Here is a 13,124-nt window from a genome sequence, read left to right on the forward strand (position 1 = left end):
GTTGTTCACAGCTGTGTTAGTGTCTGACCTCTGATGGAGCTGCCTCCGTTGTCGCCAGGTATCCAGGACAGGGTGATGGACGTTGTGGTCGTCTTGGTAACGGTGAGACGAGGCTGGTCCGGTGGAACTGGAAGGAAGTCCAACAGACACAGATTTAAGCCAAGTCATTGAAACTCAAAGGCTACTGCTCTTTCCTAATCTACTAATGTATCTACTAATTAGCTATCAAGCCATTCTAAAGGGAGTTCCCATTATGAAGTAATCAATAATACTATTTACCTTGGACCTGCAGGTTGAGGATGATTTTATCTGGCCCAAAGCTGTTACTGGCCACACAGGTATAGTTCCCGGAATCCTCTGCTTTCACTGTGCGGATGACCAGGCTGCCGTTGCCATGGACACTGCGTCGGTTGTCAATAACAGCAGAGGCAGGGCTTCCGTTGCTGAATGACAAACATACGACAGTCAGGAAATGACCCTGGCATCTGACGACTAGACCGCTGTCGTGGGGTGACGCTGGCGTTCTGTTGTTATGTGTACTACTCACGTCTCCTTCAGCCACTTGACTGTGGGAGCTGGGTCGCCCACAGCCTTACAGGGTAACACAATGTCCCTCATCCAGGGCGTGGTGACTGTGCCGTTGAAAGTCAGGATCTGGGCAGGAGCTACATGAGAACGCAGAGAAACACCTCAAATCAACATATTGTACTGCAGGGACAGTATCGATTACTAACACCTGTCTGAGCCTTTTAATAGTAATTGTGAGAGATGTACACTTTGTTGTTACTACAGAGACCCCACCCCCTCTCCCTATTCCAGTAGAGGCCTGGACAGCCTGCTCCCCCACCCCCTGTTCCACCTCCTCATCCCCACTACCTCCCTGTACTGTTTCTCTACTATATATATATTAAGAAACCTTCCATCTAGCATTGTAGCTGACAATGGCCCCTGGTTTTGGCATAAGTAGATTACTATTTCTTAACGTTGACTGATGGATAGATGATTCACTTACTTAGACAAATGTATTTGTTGCTTTGGATAAAGGCGTCTGCTAAATACCTTAAATGTAAATGGGTTCATATACTGAAAACGCAGTTTAAATACTGTACATGAATCCAGTTTAGACATGATGAGTTTCTAATGTGTCTTTATTCCCCTGCTCCCTCCTCTTTATTGATGTACCCAGAGTAAGAAAGGCAGAGGAGTTAGGTATAATCTTTTCTGACCACTTTCAATGCAAACAGGTGAACCTAGGAAATCTTTCTTCATTTGAATATCTCGCTGTTCTACTAAATTGTTTATGCAATGCATTACCCCTTACTATCTATAGGCCCCCAAAGTACTCTGTGTTTTTGTGTGTAAATTGTAAATAGTTCTTGTGTCAGGCACTTTTCCAAAAACATTGAAAACTGCCGGAGTCAAACAGCAAAAAAGAGCAGCTTAGATTCCTCTGTAACAAATAACTACAGGCTCATTTCTAACCTGCCATGCAAAGTAATTGAAGTAACGGTCTATAAACAGCTTAATGAATTCCTGACCTCTTGAGCCTTCTTGATCACTTTCAATCTGGGTTTAGGCCTAACCACAGCACTGAGACAGCTCTTATTAAGGTTTTAAATGACATTAACCTGAACACTGATGTGGGAAAAGTCTCAGCCCTAGTGCTATTGGACCTTAGTGCAGCATTTGATACTGTTGGTCATGATATACTCTTAGACAGGCTAGAAAACTGGGAAGGCTTATCTGACATAGTCTTACAATGGTTCAGGTCCTATCTACAGGACAGAGACTGCTTTGTCTCAGTTGGTAACTATATATCTGACCACACAAGCATGAGTTTCCCATGGCCTCTTTTATACATACTCCCGTTAGGCAAAACTAATTCAGGATAACAAAGTTGCATGTATGTATTACATGTATGCTGATGACGCACAAATCTATGTAGCCCTTTCTCAAGATGACTCTGCACCAATAGACTCCCTTATGAACTGCATTAATCGAATTAATAACTGGATGTGTCAGAATTTCTTACAATTAAATAAAGACAAAACTGAGACCGTTATCTTTGGAGCCAAAAAGAAGAGTCTAGTGGTTAATGCTCACCTAGAAACTCTTTTCCTACAATGTAAAGATCAGGTTAGAAATCACAGTGTTCTTTTAGATTCAGACTTAAGTTTTAACTCCCACCTTAAGTCAACAACAAAAACAGCTTATTATCATCTTAAAAATATAGTGAGAATTAGGAGTTATATGTCCAAGAATGATCTTAAAAAACGTATCCATGCTTTTATATCTAGCAAGTTAGACTACTACAATGGCCTTTTTTCAGGGATCTCCAAATAGGCACACAATTACAACTTATTCAAAATGCTGCTGCAAGAGTCTTGACTAAAACTAGTAAGTTTGATCACATTCTTCCCATTCTTCGATCACTACCGTGGCCCCCAGTATCTCACAGAATAGACTTTAAATTCATGCTCCTGGTCTACAAATCTCTGAATGGTTTAGGACCAAAATACATCTCTAACATATTTGTGCCTGCTAGATCCCTAAGATCATCTGAGGCCTTTTAACTGTTCCAAGAGTGAGCACCAAAAGTGGAGAGGCAGCATTCGCTCACTATGTGGCCTTTTCTTTTGACAGTATAGGCTAGGTTTTTAACCGACTGATTTGTTTTTATTTATTGATTTTAAACTTGAACCTTTTAAATTGTTATTGTATTGCACTTCTTTTGTTTGGCTTTTAATTTATTGTATTTTAAATGGTGACCTATTTTTCATTGTTAGTTTACTGCACTTCTTTATTTTTTTATGTAAAGCACTATGAGTTTAGTTGTATGAATATGTGCTATATAAATACATTTGCCCTGCCTTGTCTACACCTGCACCCCTAAAGTACACAATACTCAGTCCATCTCTGAGCTGAGCTGTAACATGGCTGAGTAGGGATGGGCAGGGTGAGACTAAAGCACTTCTCATCTGAGCTGCAGAGCAGAGACTCTCCATTCATCACCCCTGCTGCAAACAGGATGAGAACGCCCTGATAGGAGCTAGAGGTCCCAGCTCCAAGCCACTACACTGTCTATCAGCGCTCACAATCAGCTTATCAGCTCTCACCAAGCAGTACCAGTGCTGACAGGGCAGAATAGTGGGCTCATTTGCATTCAGTGTGATGCTCCCTCGCCTACCTTCCCCTCATTGAGAACAGTTCTCCCTGGTCTCTCCCCAGCCACTCCTAATGTGGGGGGTAGAGTAGCAACTGCAACTCTCAGGATTGTGTCTCTTAAACATGATACCATGCTCTGTCTTCTTGTCACTACTTGTATATTTGGATAGCTGCTTTTTCACATGACGTATTCTCTTGGATCAAGAGAAATGTACTGCTCTGCTCTGAGAGGATGGAGTTCCACCAGAGCGCCATGTGGTCAGGGTGCGTCCTCCGCCAACCTACCCTCGGCCAGGGGCTTGACGGTGATGATGTCGCTGGCGTTGCCGCGGCCGGCGGCGGTGACGGCCACCACCCAGATGCTGTACTGGCGGTTCCTGCTCAGGTTGGGGATGCGGTAGAAGAACACGTCAGGGGCCGCCTCGAACTCACTGCTGACCTGTGAGAGAGGACGGACCAAACACTCACTGATTATGGACATCTGAGTCACTGTGAGAGTCAAGTCAAATCAAATCAAATTGTATTTGTCACATACAGTTGTAATTGACAATGCTTTGGGATCTTGCTCCACGCTCAACAACAGCAGTCAGACTCAGCAAAAAAGATTTAAAAAAAAAAAACGTAATCTAGGAGAAAACTGACAAGCTTTAATGTGCAGACTTTATAGTTACATTCTGAGGACTGACATGACCGACATACCGTATATAACATGTCTAGACCAGGCTATTAAAGTTCAGACGGTCGATGACACAGCGCTGGAGAAAATCAGGGCTATGTCATATCAAGGCCTGTCGTATCAGCGGTGCCCCATAAGTCTCCCTTTAGCCTTGTGTTTCATGCTTCTAGTCTCGCCCTCTTGTCCCTCCCCTCATCTTCCACTCAACCTCCCCCCAAACTCCCCTCAACCTCTTCCCAAACTCCCCTCAACCTCCCCCCAAAATTCAATCAACCTCTCCCCAACCTCCAATCAACCTACCCCCAACTTCCACTCAACCTCCCCCCAACCTCCACTCAACCTACCCCCAACCTCCAACTCTGCTTCTCCTCTTAACCCCAGGATGTGCCCACCCTGCCCTGTGCCACCCCTGTGCCACCCCAGTGCCCATGTGGCCTCTCTGGCCAGGGAGCTTACCGTGGGGTGCGGGTTGGAGCAGAAGACTGTGTACTTCCTGATGATTCCGTTGAGTTTGAGCGGAGGCAGCCAGGACACAAACACCACCGAGTTAGACGCTGCGGCCGCCTTCACACCAGCCGGAGGGCCGGGGACTGACGGGGGAAGAGTCAGATCAGAGAAGTTAGATTTTCCGTGTCCTCTTGTGTGATTTCAGTAAACATGCCCTTTTACGCTACATGTTTTTTTAGCTAAAGGTGCAGGCTGTTTTTTAGTTGCTGATATGAGGCATCCGCAACAACTGTCAACTCCTATTTCTATAATTTCATACCAAGTTCAAACAGAAGTCATCCCATCCTGTTACAGTTTTTCCCAATTGTTTAAACATGTTTCCTGAAACTATAGGTCAATTTCTCAAAACTCTAAACACAAAACTGCAAAGAGTTAATCCATTTAGTCAAAACTCCAAAATCTCAAAACATATTCTTTCCACCAAAACGATACACGCAGCTATCATATGAATATCTCTTACAGAGCATCAATTAAACACTGGTTTGCTAAATTTAAAACCCTACAAAAACACTCAAATGTATCAAATTGTGTAGAAATTGTTTCCCTTTTCTCCTTTTTTAAAGTTTACTTTTTTTTGGTCCCAAAATAGGTTGCAATTGTATGGTACATACTCTAGTATAATGTTGATACTGCACCATTGTTAGAGTTCTGAGAATACACAAATGTTACCTTTTTGGGGCAAAACTCACAGTAATTGCACCGATAAGTAAAATCTAAAACACTACAGTGAAAAACAGATGAAATCAGTGCACAAATAGAAAAATGTAACAAAGCAAATATGTATTTGTCACTGTAACAGTACAGTCAAATGTTCAGCTGACTGAACTGACCGCAAAATCAAAAGAAATTTGTAGGCCCACAAAAAATCTAAATCAAAATATAAAATGCGGTGAAACTCTTCCTCTCTGTTCTCCATGCTGCTCTATTCCCCCCCCCAACACAGTAGAGGTCACCTGAGGCCTCTTTTATACTCTGACACATGATTGAAGTGTTTTGCCAATTGAGTTTGAACAGTTGTTCAAAACACTTCAATTGGTAATTAAGGTGTTTTCCAGATGAACAGTGGTGTTCTAAATGGTGTGATTTGTGCTTAGAGTTTAGCAGCCTGGAGTCTAGTTGTTGATACATGTGAATAGTTCAATTTCTTGTGTGTATACAATTGAGAAAAACTATAATTATTTGTAGTTGGCAAAATGCTCATTCATATTACAAGAAGTTATCATAGTTTGCTGTGCTGGGCACAGCGTCTGTTGGATGTCTAAATCAACAGTGTCAATCCCTTTGTTGTCTGCATCAACTGAACCATGAATTTAATTCTACTCTTTAGTTTCAAGGAAGGTGTGTTTCCAATCATATCTTAGAGAGATAGATAAATACGACTAAATAATTAATAAGTTATAAATAATAATATCAAATTATGTCCTGTGTTATTTATGTGAGTTTTATGTGAGTTTACACCCTTGGGAAATTCACCACACAATAAAACAAATTAAAAAACGGAATGTCCTTTTTTCTAAATCATTTCGTAGTTCAAATCAAGTTAGTTTTGTCGCCAACAATTCCCTCGCTTTTAGTTTTGGTTATTTTCAATAAATTAATTTCTTTTTCATTTCATGTCAGTTTATTAATTCGTTTTTTCATGTCTACTCCGTGAAGTACTAGGTAGGGCAAAGATGGTGACAAACATCCGAGGTAAAGCTGAAGGGCTTTGTGTACGGGGAGTGTGTCCATACCGTCCTCTTTGGTGCGGGTGAAGATCTGCTCGCTGCGTACCCCGTCCCCGGCCCTGGTGAAGGCCAGCACCTGGATGCTGTAGTTGGTGTACTTCTCCAGACCATCCAGCTCCAGATTTGGCTTAGACGTGGTCACGTTCCTGATCTCCCCCAGCTCTGAAGAAGGGAAGAGTGGAGAGGTGAGAGATGGAGGAGGGGACCGAGAGAAGAAGACAGGAAAGGAGATGTGGGGATGGGAAAACAAGAGAGAGATTTAGAAGAGATTGGAGGAACAGAAATGTTGAAAAAAGGAATAGGGGAGGGAGAAGGCGAGAGAGAGCAAGGGAGGAAAAGGAGATGGGGTGGAAAAACAAAGCCAAACATTAATGAGGATATCAGAAGACACTGTGTCAAATAATATATGCTATTTAGCTGATGCTTTTATCCAAAGTGACTTACACTGCACCGAGTGCAACGGCAAACAAACCCACAATCTAAGCATTGTTAGCGCCATGCTCTACAAACTGAGCCACAGAGGGCCACAAGACAACACAAAACCTAGAGTTTCACTGAGAAGTTGACTGCGCTGTCAGGAAATGTATATCATAGATCTGCACTGTACAGTATATTCCATACAGGTCATTATGTTCAAGGATGTCATAACAGAGCCTTGAACATCTTATTCAATCAAATCCTAGACACAGAGACAGGATGAATCCGCCCAGCCAAGGTCTTCTCTGGTGGGTCTCTCCTTGACTCCAAGCCTGCTCCTCTTACTTGCTGACTGTTGCATTATTGATGTCTCTCTCTCTCTCCCTTCCTCTCTCTCTCCTCTCTCTCCTTTCTCTCTCCCCTCTCTCCTCCCCTCCCTCCACCTCGCCCCCATCGACCACTGCAGCGTGCCTAAGTCACAGTGTTTTAAAGCCCATTACAGGTGTCTCTCCTCCTCCCTCTACTGAAGCCATTAAAAGACAAACTGTTCCAGAGTGCCCAAGGAACATTGTTTTACAGTGTCTGGATTCTGTTCAACTCTATCTCTAAAAGGGGAGGCTGGTGGAGGTAGAAATCAGAGGGCAGGCTCGTTGTAATCCATAGACTGGAATTTCACATTTACATTTTTGGCATTTAGCAGACGCCTTATTACCAAAGCGACTTACAATCGATACATTTTATTAAGCAAGTGAATCATCAATTCACCAGTTGTAGCAGGAAGAGTAATCTAGCTCAGGGACGGGGCCATTGGCAGTCGTTGTGATAGTCTATTTTTTTTTATAGACTTGGGAGAAACAGCAATAGAAGTCTTAGGAGACACAGTATAGGGGATAAGCAGGTGTCTCAGGAGACGCAGTGCTGGGCGGTAGTAGATGTCTCAGGAGGAGCAGATGGGTAGTGACTCTGCAGTTCTGACAGCTGCGGGCAGTTTATTCCACCAGCGGGGAGCCAGTGTAGTGAAGAGACGTGAGGTGGTGGGGCCAGTCGGCCTGTAGAAGTGGAGGAGCGGAGTGAACGGGCTGAAGTTTGGCGGGTGACCATTGCCTGCAGGTAGGCAGGAGCTGTCCCTTTTGCTGCCCGGTAGGAGAGCACAAGGGTCTTGAATCTGATGCGAGCTGCAATCGGGAGCCAGGGAAGGGTGCGAAGGAGGGGGGTGACATGAGATAGTTTGGGGAGGTTAAACACCAGACGGGCAGCAGTATTCTGGATGAGCTTTAGAGGTCTGATGGCGGAAGCGTGGAGCCCGGCCAGGAGTGCATTGCAGTAGTCAAGGCGGGAGGTGACCAGTGACTGGAATGAATCAAAGATGAGTCCAGCAGTCTCCATTGATTTCTAAGTATGGTTTTGTCATTATGGGTGTGTTGTGGGCTGCTCATAACACTCCTCTGGATGAAGAAGTGAGTACATTTGACTATCAGGGCAGTGTTGAGCTGTCGTAAAATGCACACAGGGACACAGGTGTGGTTTATAGTCAACGTTGCTCTTGAATGGCTAACATTCAGTAGTCCCATTCTGTCCGAATAGAAGAGCAGAGCTGTGAGATTGACCACTGCAGTAACTGGATGGTGCCAATAGTGGTAACATGCCAACGTTGGCACAATACATTTGCTCCACTGTCGTCTTTGAGCACTGGCTTATAGCCCCCCCTGCTGGTAGATAACATGAGATGCTTTATTTTACATTTTCCAACGGTCTGATCAGAACAGGCATTGTGATTGGCCGAGAGGTGAAGTCAAGCTTCATTCCCTGATAAAGTAACAGCTATGCTACTGCAAGAACATCCCTGCACAAACACTCAAATTACCAGTACTTGTTTATCTGTAGAATTATTTATAGAACTATACTTCTGAGCGTAGGGCAGAAACCACCACAATCTATCATGAAATAAATACTTAGGGCATTGTTTCCTTCCTTCCTTGTCATAATTCTCAGTTTTGTTTTGTGATCATTAACCGTTAACCAATAAAGCACTCATGTCTGTCCTTTATAGTGAATAAAGTTACAGCTGTGGGGTTGGCAAAACTCAGGCCTAACAACACCCCTCAGCTGTTACTTTATTGACCATAAATGACAGATTCTAGTCTAATGCCTTACTGCTTAATTATAACACACATATTGCAGACCGCAACAAAATACTGTCTGAAGTGTTAACAGTGTAGAAAACACATGTAGAATAAATATGATTTGATCAAACACGATGTGTGACATCTTCAACATTGTCTGCGGATTGTTCCGTATTCAACTCAAATCCCATTCGTCTCCATGTTCTCCTCTGTCCTGATATGTGCAGATCTGGCCTGGGCATGTTATTCTATGACATGCACTGTTACCATGCAAACTGGATTGAGCTGTCAGGGTGTGAGTGTTCATTTTCCATTGGTTCACACAGTACAGGGGACATCAGGACAATGTGATGTGACAGAGCAGGGGTCAAAGGTAACGGCACTGTCACAAACCATCACTGTGACATCCCTGCAGCACATGAGGACTGCGTGCCATGTTGTCTGGGTTTACGCCTATGCCATTTATCATGTCTGATTCTATGGGGTCGGGAGGGGGGGGGGGGAGATTCTAATGCAACCAGAAAGCTTTAAATTTAAACCACAAATCTATTCGAAATGAACAAATGCTCAGCTTTCAAATCAAACCAAGTTAAATCATACAGTTAAATCATACAACCCTCAACCAGCCTACCATTAAATTCATGAAAAGCCTTTAGTCTAATGAAATGAGCACCTTTCATGTAAGTCGTAAAATCCAAAATATGACTATGTCTGCATATTCAGGTCCTAAGGCATTCCATCATCGCCTGTATCGTTTGAAAGGTGAGACTCCAACCTGTCAATCAAATGGATCTGTCCATGCATCGACTATTGGTGCATTTGGCAGCAGTAGGAAACTCATACGAGTTCCTGAGAGGAAAATAACCACTAGAACGACCCTCCAAGTTGAGAACGACCCGACCCGACCAAGTGAGAAACTCAGACCTTTATGACGATCCCCAAGTTTACGATTTGTGACTTGTTCACTGTCACTTTTTACCTTCTTCTCAGAAAACAGACATGTAAACAGTATTAATCTTTCTGTACAGTTTAAACATATTTCATTGTTAACAATCACAAGCGTAATGTATGCTTCTAGTTTGTTCATTATGGATTGCAAACAAAATCTCATTAGTTGAAGAGTTGTTTCCACTTCAAAAGCACTTGAACGCATTAATGTCGGAGTTATGACTACGATCTATGAGCTACGAGTTCCTGTATAACTAACATACCATAACTCACTGCTGGATGGCTATTTCCCCAGCCAATAGGAACCTCAAAACGTTCCCAAAACGAACCGATGACACATACAGCTTGTTTACAAACTGCCATGGAAGTTTAAAAGTAGATTATCATGGTAGTGGCCAATCAAATGCCAATCAATTCCTCCATCCGGGCTGGGTAAATAGATTAGATTCCATCTTTGAGCAGTTAGACAGTGAATGCGTGGTTGGGTCAATTTGATTGACAGGTTGAACGCTGGCCTGTTTTAATTGGTTGCTTGTTACTTCGATTCAATCATTTCTGTGAGATCCAGCCCTCATCATTCATCCTCTGAATACAAAATTCTCTGTATAGCTGTTTATGCATCCTACAGCCTTTGAGACAGAATGTGTCTGTGTCTTGTCTTAGGTCTAAGTTCCTGCATAAGTACATGCATACATACAAGTTGTATACGTACATGGCATGCATATATCCCTGCTAAACATAGAGGTTAACACTAGAACAGCCGTGCCTATTTTACCTACTATAAGAGCCGCCTTGGGGGTCAAATAATAATAATAATAATAATAATAATAATAATAATAATAATAATAATAATAGCTTTTCCTGCAAACGGTGCAGCTCAAAGTGCTCCAAATGACCATAGTCTTTAAAATGGGAAGCTGCTACTTACACACAAAGACCACTAGTTGGCGCACATGTAAATTAGCCTGCCTCCTACACAGAAACACTGCAAAATAGCTTTAAACTAGCTTATCCTGATGTGATTTCGAAAATGTAAGGATACTGGGTGGTAGAACGCACATATCTAGGACAAGTCATGAAAGGAGGGTCCTGAAATGTGATCGAGTGCAAAGATAAAGATACATATTTTTTTACTGACTTGGTCAAATGACCCCACCCATGGCTGTTCTAGTGTTGCAGGTAAGTACATGCATGTGTATACTATAGATGTGTGTTTGTCCACTCTACCTCCGTCTGGTAGGTTAGCCCAGTAGATGACCCTGAAGCCCAGCAGGATGCCGTTGAGGGCCTCTTTAGGCGGGGTCAGCCAAGACAAGGAGATGATCTCTGGGGATGCAGCTGTGGCCTGGACGTTCTCTGGAGGTCGGCTGGGCACTTTGGGAACGAGGAAAAGACCAGCGGTGAGAACACTGAATACACGTGACAGAATAATGACGCCAACAATGCCTGAAGCATCCACTAGATGGCGGCGCGCCACCAGAGTTCACTGGCTTCCCAGACAAAACAGCCAAGAGTCCCTTGATGCACTATTGAATACCCATAACCTCACCATCTCTGTTTGTCTTATCAAACGCCGATTGACTTGTCTCTGTTATCCTTACTCCAATGTCCTCTTTCATTTTGTTATCTACCACACTGTGGTGTGAGTGTCAAGCAAAATCAAATTCAGGATTAAGATTTCCTCATTCTTCTAACCTAGTACTCATACTCTAACTAGCCACTGCCCATCATCATACTGTAACCATGGTGACCGGCTGACTGTCAATCATCCTCACCGTCCTCCAGTGTGGTAGAGATGACCTCGGTGGAGGAGGGGCCTATCCCTGCGCTGTTGCTGGCCTGCACCACCACGCCGTATTGGGTGAACTTCTTCAGGTTGTCCAGGACCAGGCTCTCGCTGTTGTCCCCCGTGGTCTCCATGGTGATCACGTTGAACTGGTAGTTGCCCCCGGCACTGTACTCCCGGTAGCCCGCCTGGTAGCCCCGGATGGCCCCGTTCTGAAGGTCTCTTTTGGGGGCCTGGGGGAGAGAGGGAGAGAGGAGAGGGGAGGGGAGAGAGGTGGGGGAGGACGGGGTGGGGCGATCAATTGATGACTTGAAGAAACGCAATATGGCCCTCCAAGGATCTGCAATCCATATTTAGGGTAGAGCTACAGTATACACACACACACACACACACACACACACACACACACACACACACTCCTATGCTCCAGCGATGACGTAAATGCTCATTTACCCTCCAGGAGACTCTGATGCTCTGAGAGGAGAAGGCCTCCAGCTGCACATCTTGTGGGGAGCCGTCAGGAGCTAGGAGGAGGCAGACATCAAAGTCATCAACACTTAAGGGCACTTTTTGGGGGGGTTCCCAGTAATCAATCATATTTTGGTCGGGGTAACAATGATATAGGCTTTATAACGGTGAAGGCAGGAGCCACCCCAGTTGGGAGCTAGCCCAGGACCACTTTAATGGCAGACATGTTTATGGGGGGTCATGAGGGAGAGGTGCACCATGGGGGATGGGATAGGAGAAAGGGGGCCATTTGCAGAGGTCTGGCCCCTGGTCTTTTAACCGCAGTGTGGCTTTTACAATTGGGGTGGCTAATTGAAAAGTCCTGCTTTTAGTGCAGGGTCAGCGTGTGTTCAATAATGCAACACGGCAATGGAGCTGATGTCACTCAGCTGTTAATGAATTGACTCCCCCCATCCCTCCCTCGCTCCTCTCCTCTCTCAGCCAGTGCACTTATCTCAGTGATATTTGTTTCTCTGTCTGCTTTTCTTTTGTTGTCAGTCACACAGTCACACACTATTATACAGGGGTGCCGACTATGGCTGACCCATGTGCCTAGAGCAAATACCAAATTCCAACAATTGTTCCAACAACAAGTTGATTGCATGGCAAATAAAACATTCATCTTCTATTCTCCTTCTTCTATTATGTAATGAATTTACAGTAAGATTAGCAGTGTATGTGTGTGTGTGTGTGTGTGTGTGTGTGTCCAGTGTACGTATGTGTATGTCCAGTGCAGGTGTGTGGGTGTATGGGTGTGTGTGTGTGTGTGTGTGTGTGTGTCCAATGGATGCGTGTGTCCTGTGTGTGTGTGTGTGTGTGCGTGTCTATGTGTGCATGTCTGTGTGTGTGTGTGTCCAGTGTATGTCTGTGTGTCGGTGTGCATGTGTGCGTGTGCGCGTGTGTCCGCGTGAGTCCAGGGACCTAGGTGTCGGTCGTCGGTGCCGAACCTGCTTCGTCTGTGGTGATGCTGAGCTCGTTGCTGGCCTCACTCTTGCCAATGAGGTTCTTGGCGAACATGCGTATGTTGTAGGTGGAGGAGGGGTGCAGGTCGATGATGGTGGCCTGGTTGAGCTGGGGAGACACGTCTTTGGTTCTCTGGGCTGTTTCCCAGGAGGCTGTAGGGAGGCCAGGGTTTATACAGGGGTTAGAGAGCCCGCTGAGGGGAGTCGAAAGGTCAAAGCCAGCTAAGTGCATTTAGGCAGGCTGGATTAAATTATAGCACTGAGACAAAGTGAAAAACAGCAGGAATAATTATTCTCCCATAGATA

General features: G+C 44.4%; 1 protein-coding gene across 2 annotated transcripts in view; it reads right to left on the minus strand.

Annotated features, from left to right (window-relative positions):
- LOC308155110 (cell adhesion molecule DSCAM-like) overlaps positions 1-13,124 on the minus strand; it is a gene marked incomplete at both ends in the record, with an annotated part of 100,597 nt that overhangs the window by 10,654 nt on the left and 76,819 nt on the right. For both annotated transcript variants that reach the window (XM_080528354.1, XM_080528353.1), the window contains 10 exons: positions 29-127; positions 280-443; positions 548-665; positions 3,451-3,604; positions 4,298-4,431; positions 6,082-6,237; positions 10,791-10,937; positions 11,339-11,582; positions 11,803-11,873; positions 12,804-12,971. In XM_080528354.1, coding sequence (XP_080384480.1) covers positions 29-127; positions 280-443; positions 548-665; positions 3,451-3,604; positions 4,298-4,431; positions 6,082-6,237; positions 10,791-10,937; positions 11,339-11,582; positions 11,803-11,873; positions 12,804-12,971 — 1,455 coding nt within the window. The remainder of the gene's footprint in view (positions 1-28; positions 128-279; positions 444-547; positions 666-3,450; positions 3,605-4,297; positions 4,432-6,081; positions 6,238-10,790; positions 10,938-11,338; positions 11,583-11,802; positions 11,874-12,803; positions 12,972-13,124) is intronic.

The sequence above is a fragment of the Nansenia antarctica genome (assembly GCF_963989245.1).
Source record: "Nansenia antarctica genome assembly, chromosome: 4".
NCBI lineage: Eukaryota > Metazoa > Chordata > Actinopteri > Argentiniformes > Microstomatidae > Nansenia > Nansenia antarctica.